General features: G+C 33.8%; 1 protein-coding gene across 1 annotated transcript in view; it reads left to right on the forward strand.

Annotated features, from left to right (window-relative positions):
- LOC134529642 (uncharacterized) overlaps positions 1–13351 on the forward strand; it is a 192419-nt gene that overhangs the window by 139996 nt on the left and 39072 nt on the right. Inside the window, exons 25-27 of the mRNA XM_063363952.1 lie at positions 380–588; positions 3802–3984; positions 11643–11791. Coding sequence (XP_063220022.1) covers positions 380–588; positions 3802–3984; positions 11643–11791 — 541 coding nt within the window. The remainder of the gene's footprint in view (positions 1–379; positions 589–3801; positions 3985–11642; positions 11792–13351) is intronic.

Here is a 13351-nt window from a genome sequence, read left to right on the forward strand (position 1 = left end):
ACAAATGTTTTCACATGCACATTGGGTGTAATCATTGTTTGCGTAAATGATTTTTGCAATGAACTTCTGATATCAGTGTTGTGATGGTCTATTTTTGTGGTCTTTTTTTCTATAATGATTTTGGGATAGCTGTATTTGTTATAACTTAATGAATTCAGAATTACTTTCAATTTTTGGAATTTTTAAGAGCTGTTTATCACATAATTATCACTATAGATTTCATGGTACACAACTATATGAAAAGGGGATATTGCTCAGCCCTATTCATCACTTCATCTCAATGCTCTAAGCATTCATTAATTATAGGCTTGATCTTTTCATATGATTGTTGTGGTTATTAAATCTATGTTTACATTTTTTATAAATAATTTTTTTTCAGGTCTTGATGTAGTTGTGGCAGCTTTACTTGGAGCAGATGAATTTGGCTTCAGCACTGCGCCATTGATCGTAATGGGCTGCACCATGATGAGAAAATGTCACCTGAACACTTGTCCTGTGGGAATTGCCACTCAAGATCCGGTTCTACGGAAGAAATTTGCAGGAAAACCAGAGCATGTCATAAACTATTTTTTCATGCTGGCTGAAGAAGTATGTAATATAATTATTGTCGCCTTAGTTTATTACTTTTTTTAACATGTGTGAATGTTTGTTTTAATAAGTTTTTGCTTAATGAATGCTCCTACATTTTCTTCCATAATGTTGCTTTACAGAAAGAGTATATCATTTACCATTTTTTGCATGAGTTACTATGCAATTTTTACAACACAAATTTTATGGTAGTTTGAAATATTATGTAACTTGTGCATAGCAAAGTTGCAAACAAGTATTTGGGTCAAGTTTTTTTTAATTTTTAGATTAAGTCAAAAAACAGTATATTTTTAAATTTTTCTTCCAATTGACAAGACTAAATTTACACGAATAAAGATATAACCTTCAGGTGAATTTTAGGGGCATCCCATATCAAATCAACCAATAAAATAATTATTTTAAACCTTGAGGTTTTCAAAATGTATCATATTTGGTGATTGTTTTCTGCTTATCAGTATGACCAAAAATACAAAGTAAAATTTTTTTTGGACCTTTTGTTTTTTATCTATAATTTTTTTTAAAAATAAAAAAAATGATAGTTTGTAGGAGCATTTTGAAATATTTATAAGCACGTAACTCTAAAACCATTTGTCCTAGAAAGCTCAAGTATGTACCATTCTCTTTAGACTGACAAGGCTTTAATTTGATATTTAGCTTGAGTGTATCCAAAGAACTAAAAAACAGGTTTTTTATGAAAAACAAAAATCAGAATTTTTAATTTTAATGAAAAAAATATATATTTTATGCACAACCTCTTTTGTAAGTTGTCTACAAAGTTCCACCCATAATTGTATTCCAATGGTATATTGAAATGATTTTTTTTAAATGAAAATTCATGCGTGTGAAAATTCTGCTAATTCAGGACTTGTTAAATCATAAAAAACTTATCTAACTTTTTTTTATTTAAACGTGTCTTAATAATTGATTCTCCATAATACCATAAAAATACATAAGAAAAGTTAGGTCTAAATAGATTGATAATAGTTTCTTTGGTAAATATAACAACTGGACCTAACAGGAGTTACTCAAGCAGTGACATGTTTCTTTCCTGTCTCAGCTTGCAACCCTTAGTCAGCTTCCTCCAACTAGGGTTCTTGTCTTCAGTAATTGTGTTGTGAGTTATCTATGAGAGAACAAGTGCTCTGTGCAAGTTCATAAGATACAAATGGATAAACCGTGGGGTGAATATTGTTGCAATCCTTTTAATAAAGACAGGCATTGGGTAACTAAAAATCTAAAGAAGGTCACACCATTGATGACAAAGCTAAATAATGTTATTGAAGACTGAATGAAAATTTGCTTCTTGCCGCTTAGAGTTAAGTAAGAAACATTCATACTCAAATTCTGAAAGTGATACAAATATTCATGATAAACCATTGGCTGAAAATGTAAATTAAAAACCAGGCTGCAGCAAATATGATCCTGAGTATATGGATATAGAATCAGGTATAGATTTTTTAAATGCCTCATTGACATCAATAGGAGAATAACCTGTTGTTAAAATAAAATGTAAATCAAATATATACTGCAAAGAGAAACTTGATAAAATTAAATTAAGATTTAATGAAACTTTTTTCCAAGCTGGCAACATAGAAGAGGATAACAAGAATCCACCAGACAACTCACAGACAGAAATTCTTAAATCAGCTAAAAGAAAAATTTGCAACAGCAAGCAAGAGTGAAAAACTTGAGATTTTAACAATTTTACCAACTAGTTTGTCTTGTGCAAGAATAGATCGTGAATTTGGCATTAGTAACTATATGGCGAGGAAAGCTAAAAAAAACTTGTTGAAGAAAAGGGAGTGCTATTGACACCTGATCCAAAACCTGTGAAAACTCTACCTCGTGAAACAGGTGTGTTAGCAAACAGAATTTTATAATGATGACGATGTAAGTAGGAAAAAAAAGATCATTTACATGGGTAAAGACACTGAAAATAAGCCAATCCATGTTAAAAAAAAAAATCGATTATGGGAAATTTGCATGAAATCTACAATGTTTTAAAATAAAATTTCCCTTATTTAAAAATTGGCTTTTCAAAGTTTGCAGAACTGAGGTCTTAACTGCATTTTTGCTGGTGCCAGTGCCACTCATTCTGTCTGTGTTTGCACTGCACACCAGAATATAAAACTCATGTTTTCAAGAGGTAGGTTAAATAAATTGACACTTCCTGGCTCTGAAAGTCCTTTGTCAAGTTACAAGGAATGTCTGGCTAAAATTATGAGCAATCCACAATTACAGGCATGCTTCCTAAATGAATGTGACTTAAAGGAGCTTTAAGCAAGTTTTTTGAGGAGGAAATGATTGACATCACTTACAAACAATGGATTACTGTTGACCGATGCAATTTCGAAACATTTACCAAACCATTGATGAGTTTGTTCAAGAATTTGGCAATCAATTGAGTAACCTTAAAAAACATGACTGTGTTGCTAAACAACAATCAAGGATTTTCTCTGAAAAAAAAAATCTTTGTTGGAAGAAAGTGAAGCTGTAGTAATATTGAATTTTCCGAAAATTATTTTTTGTTCTAAAAGATGACAAAATGAAACAGGAAAACAAGAGCTAGTTCACCGGAGTTTTGTATTTATGTCAGACTGCCTAACACACAATACTGTCATTGTTCATGCTTTCCAGAAAAACTTAATCCTATTTCTGAGAAATTATTTGCCAAATTTGAAAAAGCTGTACTATTTTTCAATGGTTCAGCTGCACAGTGCAAAAATCGTAAGAATTTTCTGAACTTTTGCTATCACAAAGAGGACTTTGGTGGACTTGAGGCTGTGTGGCACTTTTTATGCTACATCAAATGGGGAATTTGTGATGGAGTTGGGGGGTATGGTGAAAAGGCTTGCTGCCAAAGCCAGCCTCCAAAATCCATTAGAAAACCAAATTCTAACACCTTTTCAGCTTTTTCAGTAGGGTGTGAAAAATTCTCCATCCATTACATTTTCTTGTTTAACCATTGAAGAGTATACAAATGAAGAAAAGATTCTAAAACCAAGGTTTGAAAAAGCTGTGTGCAGTCCCTAGGATCAAGAAATTCCATGCCTTCATCCCTCTAGATCTAAAAGATAATTTGTAATATCTTTATATAAAGTTTACAAGCTCTTGTTTGTTATTAGTTCTCTCTCATTTTTATTTTCATTAAATGTCTTATATTAATATTTTTTGTATAATATGTTGGTAATTGTAACAATTTTTTTTCGCCAGGTTCGAATGCATATGGCCAAGTTAGGCATCACCAAGTTTCAAGATCTGATTGGGCGAACTGATCTCTTGAAAGTACGGGACTCCTGCAATTCTAAAGCAAAATTGCTCAATTTTAATTTGATTCTCAGAAATGCTCTTCACATGAGACCAGGGGTCAATATCGTTGGAGGTTCAGAGCAACAGGTATTTATTAAGTTATATACAATGTTAATGTACTCAGTGGGGTTTTTTTGTGTCATATTTTTTAGGCATTTTTTTTTCTTCTCATTTTGTCTTACAAGAAAGAGATGGATCCATTACCATACAGTATTATACATACAATTCCTATTCCTTTGTTAAATACTTCATATAGCTATATAGCTTTTCATAACAAAGAAAACATAATAACAATCAGTTGCAAGTAGTACATACAAATTACAGGGAAAGTTACACTTAAAAGAATTGAATGCATAAAGAAAAGACCAATCTGAGATAGGATTAATAAAATAATGTCTCGCAGATGAATGCTGGCCAACAACAATACAAATACAAATAATAATAATAATAATAATAATAATAATCTTTACATGACTCTTAACCAGGGTGTCTACAAGTCACGAAAGTCCCGAAAGTAACGAAAAATTAACGAATTTTGATGCGAGGTCACTAAGTCACTAAAATGTCACGGAATTCAATACAAGCTCACGAAAATTTTTTCTATTGACGTATTTTCACGTGTATTTATTGGACACTAAGTGACTGTGTAATTGGCACAGCCATATTTTTCTTTCTTTAGTATGTTTGGCCTACTATAGAAGAACAAAGTGCTGAAATAAGATACCATGAAACACAGTGGTGAAATTCAATGCTATGTCAAGCTGATTGTCGTGCTATGTTCGTTTTAATGTTTCGTTTTTTAGGACACAGGCCGTACGAGTCTAGCATTGCCTGACGTATGAAAAGTCTCGTATTTGTACGAGGATTCAGAGGTTTTCAAACCATAGATGTTACAGTATACTAGTACGTAACTTGTTAGGATAACGATGCTTTCCGCCTCCGCGACCATATAAGTATAGTAAATACACAATCTCTCATTAGCATAGCTGCCAACCATTACGGATTTTCCGTAATTATTACGGATTTAACACCGAATTAAGGAATTACGGAACATCGCTGGTTTATTACGGAAACGAGACTTTGTGCTGCATGGTAACGGAGGAAATTCCGTTTCTGCTGTGCATGTTTTGTGAACGCAGTTTGAATACATCGCTTGGTTGCGCAAATAACGGAACTAGTAAGTGTGCGCATGTACTGTCGAAATAAGTGAATTAATTCTCGTGTTTTGAAATATAAATGGGATGGTATTACGTCCGTTGTACGATACAACTAGTACATATTCTCAGACTTTTCGTTTGAAGGCTACTTACATCACGATAATTTTTTTACGGTACTTTGGCTAACCTGTGTTGTTTTAATTTATTGCTTGAAAGCCATTTTTTTTCATCATAGTGTTTTTGTCGTGTATACAGACGTGAAATTTTTTTCATGTTTTTCGATAGCGTTGTGTTCTTCAGTGCCGGTTGTAGAAATGAATCGCGTGACAGAACAATGTGTATCCGGGGGTAAAAAACACGCAATTCTTCAGAACTTTCGACTTAAATATTCAAAAGAATGGCCATGCTTGTTGTCTTCAAATGTTTGGAACGCCATGCGTTTTGTAATGTATGCACGTGTGACTTTTCGATTGCACATGGTGGAAGGGATGACTGTAGACGGCATATTGAATCAAAGAAACATGCGGGTCATTTTATAGCTATGATGAGCAATAAATCTATATCGTCTTTTTTTCGCTACATCTGAAGAAACGAAAGTATCGAACGCAGGGTTATTGTTTACAAGTCCTTGTGTTTGTCTTCTGTTGTTTGTTTACATGACAGTTCTTATCCAATTAGGATAAAAGAAGCAAATAAAAGACAGTTTTTCTAAAGTTTAACTTTGAATACTTTGAATTGAAGATTCAAAATTTCCAGATAATTGACATTTCTTACATATTCAGTTTGTATTGTTTAAAAAGTTTTTTTCGATTCATTAATTTGCATTATATTCATATACATAGGCCTATATTTTTCTTTTTTTCTTTTGCTTATTAATGTCCTTGTTTTATCTTGTGAGTGTGTCATAATGCCTCAGGAAAAATTTATCGTGCACGATTTACGCGTACTTTTTTCATATACAGTAGAACCTCGCATATCCGACCATGACGGGACCAGGCCATGGTCGGAACGGCCAAAAGGTCGGATATCGGGAGGAGCAAAAAAAAACGACTTTCTCAGAAAGAAAAACAGCTATATCGTACTGTAATACAACTTTATTGTAAAGTATGTACTTATAAAAATGTTGCTGTATATATTTCAAACATTTACTGTTTTTAAATTAAATGAGATCAATAAAATCTAAGCATACCTTATTTAAAGAATTCAGTAATGGACTTTTGTTTTAATTTTGTCAATCTTGACTTTGCAGAAGTGTCCCTCCACTTTTTTGCCCACAATACGTCTATTGGGTTTGCATTTGGATGTTGCTCAATGTATTTCAGCGCAACTTCGAAGGCGTCCTTAGCAGCAGAATGACTCACTACGTTGTCACCGGTGGTTTCGTCTTCATCCGAGTCGATATCTTCTTCCACGGCTTTGTTCTGCACAACAGCGATAATTTCGTCGTCATTTAGTTCTTCATTGGTGTCTTCCGAAACATCAGCTTCAACAAACCACTCTTCTACATCATTCATCTAGAGATCATGCTGAAACACTTGTAAATTTTGTAATACTTCTGTGTTGTCTGTCTCAACTTGTGCTTCTGTCTCAGGTTCTTCTTGTTTCAATGATGGCCAAATCTTTTTCCAAGCCTTCTGAAGGGTAGTTTGATTAATTTCGTCCCAGGCTGCAGCAACGGTGTAGATTGCGTCTTTTATGTTGAAACTTTTCATCGCCTCAAAAAGGTTACCTCCTTCTGTTTTGTCCAGCAGAGAGCCGACATATTTTCTTCTGTATCTTCTCTTTAACAACTCGATGACGCCCTGATCCATAGGTTGTATTAAAGGTGTAACATGGGGTGGTAAAAATAGACTAGGAGCGTTATCTAACAGCAAAACAGCACGAGCAGGTAAGTTTTTAGCTTTAAATGTTTTTTTTACTGCGGGGACAAATTCGCCAAAAAACCACTCCTTAAATAAATCGCCATCCATCCAAGCAGATGATTGATTCCGATAGAAAACTGGAAGTGTTGCCATGTTTAGATTTTTGAATGCTCTTGGTTTCTTAGATTTTCCTATGACGAACAGCGGCATTTTGTGGCTTCCCGTGGCATTGCTACAAGTTGCAATTGTGAGCCTGTCTTTAGCCAGCTTTGTTCCTAACACAGGTTCATTTTTAGCAGCTAGAGTGGTTTTTGGAAGCATTTTGTAATTTAGGCCTGTTTCATCTACATTGTACACTTGTTCGGGTACAAGTTTCTGTTCTGTGACCAACTTCTCAAATGTTGCTACAAATTCTGTAGCAGCATTATCATCAGCTGAGAGTTTTTTCCCCGCAATAATAAGATGATGCAACTTCCATTTATGTAGACACCCTACGCTAGCGCTAAATTTTTCTAGATCACCTCCCAGCTTTTCATGCAATTTTATGGCTTTTTCCTTTACGATGGGGCCTGACAATGGTATTCCCTTGCGCCTTTCCTGACAAAACCAAACCCATAATGCTTCATCGACAAGTTCAAGTTTTGGTTTTTTCAACATTTTTCTACTTTTTAAGGCATCTTCTGTCTCAACTGTTGTTGAGTACGTTTCCAGATCTTTACGGGTTTTTTTCCAATCTTTTATCGTAGTCACCCCTACACCCAACTCAGAAGCTAATTTATTAAGACTCCATGGTCCAATCGTTGTAAAATCTCAAGTTTTTGTTGCAGAGAAACACAAACACGTTTACGTTTTTGAGTTGACATTGTCACACACGTAAAGCACTACGTATTGCACACTTTAAATTCTGTAGTCGTGAATAAATAATGGGGAAAAACACAAACAGTATTGACGTTAACAAACACAGAACTGTACAAGATTATAGTCAGAGCACATTACACATCAAGATTCACGGCTGAACTGACAGTTTTTGATACGAAAACAAAGCATATCGTAGATGAGTCACTCCTTAAAGCCTTACAGGCTCACCAACCGGAAGCGCGTGTGAATCACCGACAGTCGGACACTAGGTCGGATATCGGGAGGAGTCGGTTGTGGGAAGGTCGGATATGCGAGGTTCTACTGTAATTGTAATTACTGATGGGTGTGATTTGAGGTAGGCAGCTCTGCATTAGGATAACATGTCCTTTTAAATTTTGGTGGTCATTGGTAGTTTTTAGGCATAAATGTTAAGCCTAATGTGTAATTTTTTTTGTAAAAGTGTCAATTAGTTTAGTCAATAGTACAAAGTATAAAAAAATCCGAAAAAAAAATGTTGCCATTTAGGTCAGTAAAAGTCACTGAAAAGGTCACTAACAAGTCACTAAAATTGATTTTGTCACTTATGCAGACACCCTGTTAACACAAAAAAAAATTTCACACATATATTTCAATTACAAAAAACAGTATCAAGTAAAGTTTGGGTAAAATAAACGGTGCTTAGGCATGGAGCTTATAATTAAGATTATCTAGGTACAAGTGGATGGTTTGCTATGCGTTAAAAATATATGTAGTTTACTTAACCATGAATTTGGTGAGGAAAAATTAATAATTTTGTTATAATTCTGATATTTTGAGTACATGACCTAGTGAAAACAGAAATGGCCTCAACCATACTTAAAAATTAATGATGACAACATGAATTCAAAGACCCTGAAATGCTGCATAACCGAACGTGTGATGTCAAAGGTGGTCATAACATAATACAATAAGTAGACAAATGGATTTGAGTTAATATTGTGTGGCAGAAAGTGATATTTTTATCTTAAAGTAGTGTTTTTTTGAGCTTAAAGTGGTATTATTTTTACTAGTAATTTCTCACAATAGCATTAATATTTACATTTTTCTTTTAAAAATTCAAATAGAATTATGTAATTTACACAGTGCAACAGCTTATAGTTAGTACCAGCAATACAAAATAATGCAGTGCTCAACAAAATTTTATTTACTTAAAATTTAATTCAATAAAAAATGACATCTGTACATTTTGATTAAGAATGCAAAATGTTAATCTTCAGGAGATTTTATTTAGTAGAAGGTGAATGTAACTCTGTGAAAAGGAATCAAATAATGATGTTCATTTTAAAACTTTATGAATGTTATTTAGTAAAAGATTATTTTATTACTGGAAGCTTGGTGTACAAGAACAACCCCTTTTCATCGCATCTCAGGGAACCAGCACACTATGTGTGTGGGAAAACATGTCCATTCTTTGCTTTAGGGTTGAACTAACCTTAAAGATGTGGTTGGTGCAGAAATAAAAATATCTAACTTTTAAAGTTGGCTGGATCATAAACTCCTAAAAAAAATCCACTACTGCTTAATAGTTCACTCATTTTTTAAGACTTTTTTTAATCTAAGTCTTTAATATCTTTAATAGTTCTTTAATATGTTAACTACTCATCCAGAGTTCTCACTTTTTTATCAGCTTTGTCATGATCACAGGCTTAATGAACATCAGTAGGTAGTAGATCGCAATAATAATGCATGTTTTCTTTTATACATGCCATTAACAATATGTACTTAAATTAGAATTATTTATAAATTTAACAAAATTCTTAAACATGTAAACAAACAACATGGTACAAATGAGAATAAAGATTCCATAGATGCATAGATACAGAAGAAGCACTTCCTAGTCAAATGGTTGCTGGTCATGAACAAAAGACTGCACAGAGGACTTAAAATATTGATCATACTATTGATTGTGTAGCTTTCTGCATCTGGCGGTTTTTATTAATGTATTTAAGTATTAAAGCATATTATCTTTGGTGAAAGTGTTGTGTTTTTAAACAACTGATAATACAAACGAATAAAACCTAAACAATAATTTAAATATCACTCATGCGGACATTGTTGTTTTCTTGCAACTTTTGGACTCAAATTGTCATATGAATCATTGTAAGTTTATTTATAAACATAAAATGGCCAGTTTTTAGAGTTTTTGGAAATGCATTCTCGGAATGTTTTACGAAGTAAAATATTTGCATTTTTAACAATACCGTTCCAATTCACATACACATTGCATTATCTCAAATGTGATGAATGCATGTCTGTAAGAATAAGGGGATGAAGCAAAAGAACAGCAAAATGTTTAGCTGCAAAAAATTAAATCTAGACATAATTTTGACGATGGGAGCCAAAACTGAATTGGAAAAAGAGTGAAATTAAATTAAAATGGACAGGGAACTCTCCAGCTGCCCATCAGTCACAACACACTCAACAGTACGTACTTAACAATGTGGCAGTGATCATCAACACACTGCCACAAACTGCACATACCGTGTTTTATTGCATAATTTTTGCACATTTTATAATAAAATCAAGTTGGAAAAGTAGGGTGCTACGATTATGTGTAAAAAGCATCTTTGTTACGTAAAGTTACTCATAAAAACAAAACCTATTCAAGGAAAGTATGTTCATTTAAAAAGTATAGTATACAAAAGCACGCCAAACCATTTAAATTAATAAGTCATGCAACAAAAACATTTTGTTCAACTTTAAATAGAAAAACCAAAACTGTGACGCGAACGTGAGTCGGAGCGCATAACTATCGTAGTACACACCACGAGAAATCGTGGACTATCAAATATAGTTAACTCGGCACCAGACAGAGTGCGCGTTGCATGCAATTGATGAGCTATCTGTATCGATATTCGACTACATGCGCGCGCTCTATACGGGAATCAACATAACCAAACATGAATGATGCCAACTAGCGCTGGCCACGTTTTTATAAGCGGTACACAGCGGCGACGAAGACGAAAAGATAAAGGTTATAACTTTTTAAAACTTCTTTAAAAGAAAATTTACTCATCAGACAACTTCGTATTTCTGTTAATTAAATAAGTAAGCGGTAACATCTGAATGGATATTAGATTTCAACTTTAAAATACATCGTTTTATACGGGAAAACTACCTACACAAAGCTCTCGGAATCTAAAAACATCATGCGACGTTTATGCAAGAAATTTTTTTTCTCCAAATTTTGATGTCCTAAAATAACGGTGCGACGATTATGCGCGTGCGACGATTATGCGATAAAATACGGTAAGTACAAGAGTGGGGTACGCTGTCCCTCAAGAAGGGAGCGGGGCTACAACCGATAAAGGCACACATTAAGCCAGAAAACCATCCGGGGAGGGGAGACATGGCAAGACAAAGGCAGAAGGAATTCAACATGTTTGTTGCTGTGGTCAGGGTAAGTAAGCAGCAGGAGGCAGGCTAACCGTACACAGGTTCAGTGAAGCACTGAGGTACACTGTGAGTCAGCAAAGAAGGTAGAAAATTACCTCAAGCGGTGGACACTCCCACTTGTCAGAGTCAGTTATGTACATTTTTGTAGGAAAACGGTATAAAATGTAATACAACAGTATTGAATATGTGTAACTTGACATGAATAAAATATTTGACAAACTATGTTCATTAATAGCCTCACACATTGCTGCTGCTACATCTTATTTGTATAAATCAATGAAATATAAAATATGTGTTGCTAGCTTTCTCCAAAACATAAAAATTATTCAAACACTAATGTATAACACTTTTTTTGTGCATGTTTATTGCTGTGGATAAACTTGGATCCATAGTTGAAATTAAATTTTTTAAATGTTAATTTTTTTTTCTGTAGGATTTCCAGCTGGAAAAGAGACTTGATACAAAGCTGCTCAAGTTGACACAGCCATTGTTTGATGATGAAACATCCAAGGTTGATATTTCAATGAAAATTGTAAATGAAGACAGGACTTTTGGTGCCACATTGGCATATCACATTGCACTGTATGTATTTTACTGTTTGTTGTACAAGTACTGATATTTTTGTAGCTATTTTATAATTATTTTTATTTAAACATGTAACTGTACACCCAACCCTCGAATTAACACATTAATTTATTCCAGGAAAACAGAACACTAATCTAAACAGCACTAATAAAAATTTTTTCCTTAAAAGTGTATGGTAATCAAAATAAATTTTTTTACAATTAGGTTGCTGTTTATGATTGTGCTACTTCAAATCATGCCGTAATTTATTAGCATTGTTTCTTCACAACCGCACAAATCTAACAGTGTTACTTCAAGAGGCAGGTGTATAGTTTTATTTTATCCCTATTTTGTTATTACAATTTCCCTCTTTGTGATGGTGTTGAAAATTAATTTTTTGTTGCCTAGTTAATATTTTTTGAACAAATATACTATATTAGCATTATTAAGGTGTGGTTCAGGGCAAGGCTGGCTCTACTTTGCAGACCAGTGTCTGCTCGCTGGGTAAGAACAAGCTAAAAGCAGAAGGATCGCTACCCCCACTAGTTGCTGCTAGCTTAGCATCATGGTAACGGAATAGGGGTTTCTCATAGGGTTGGGGATGATAGGAGGTATAAACCTGTCCCTAGAATGACCACACTTGAACAATGTGACGAGCCAAGCAGCTCCGAGTCCAAGGCAGGAAAAAATCAGCCACATACAGCCCTTGAATCTTAGAACTCTGAATATGAAAATCTCTAAATATTTATACAAAACTGTAGTTGTACACAGATGTAGAGTATAACATGATTAATAACACATGAAAAGTTTACCACCAAATACCTTGTGCATCACGTTGAAAATATGCAATAAAGACTTGAATTTAATTAAGCTTTATACATTGGTCCATAAAAATGATTCCTCTTGATAGAATTTTATAGAATAAATAGTCTGTGTAGAGAGACTGAAAAAAAATCTGGAACATCAGTTTACATAACTATATTGATAAAATTTTGACGTGGGTTACTATTTATAAAGTTTATATCAATAACTGAGAGAATTTTTATTTTCACTTGAGTTTTGAGAATTATTGTATGTTCTACAGCAAAATAAAGACCCCTGAGCTAAAATCATGTTGCTCATTATATTTTGCTCACTCGTTAAGCTTTGAGATGGCAAACATGTAAAGAAGCTGGTGCGGTCGGTTAGCTCACTACAGCATCCTGAGCGCCACATTGTGTAGTTAGTTGATATGGTGCAGTGGCTTGTCGAGATGCAGCACTTATTATGCTGCAAATCACCTTACTTTTCCATCTATAACACCATATTACTTACCCTTCACCTGTAAAAAAGATTGTTTAATATCTTTCGCTATCTAAATTTAAATATTTTATCCAATCAAGTGCTAACAATTAGCTTGACACAAATGGGTCAGCATTTCGTAAAGAATAACTTCATTTTTAAAATATTTTTTCTATAAGTGGAGTCACATTTGTTAGTTGCATTACACTTACACCTTACAAACAGTATCAAAATGCAAAGCTGCGAGTGACTTTGTACATTCTTGTGACCGTACTAACCTCTCAAGTTAATCGCTTT

Source organism: Bacillus rossius, chromosome 2 (genome assembly GCF_032445375.1).
Source record: "Bacillus rossius redtenbacheri isolate Brsri chromosome 2, Brsri_v3, whole genome shotgun sequence".
Taxonomy (NCBI): Eukaryota; Metazoa; Arthropoda; class Insecta; order Phasmatodea; family Bacillidae; genus Bacillus; species Bacillus rossius.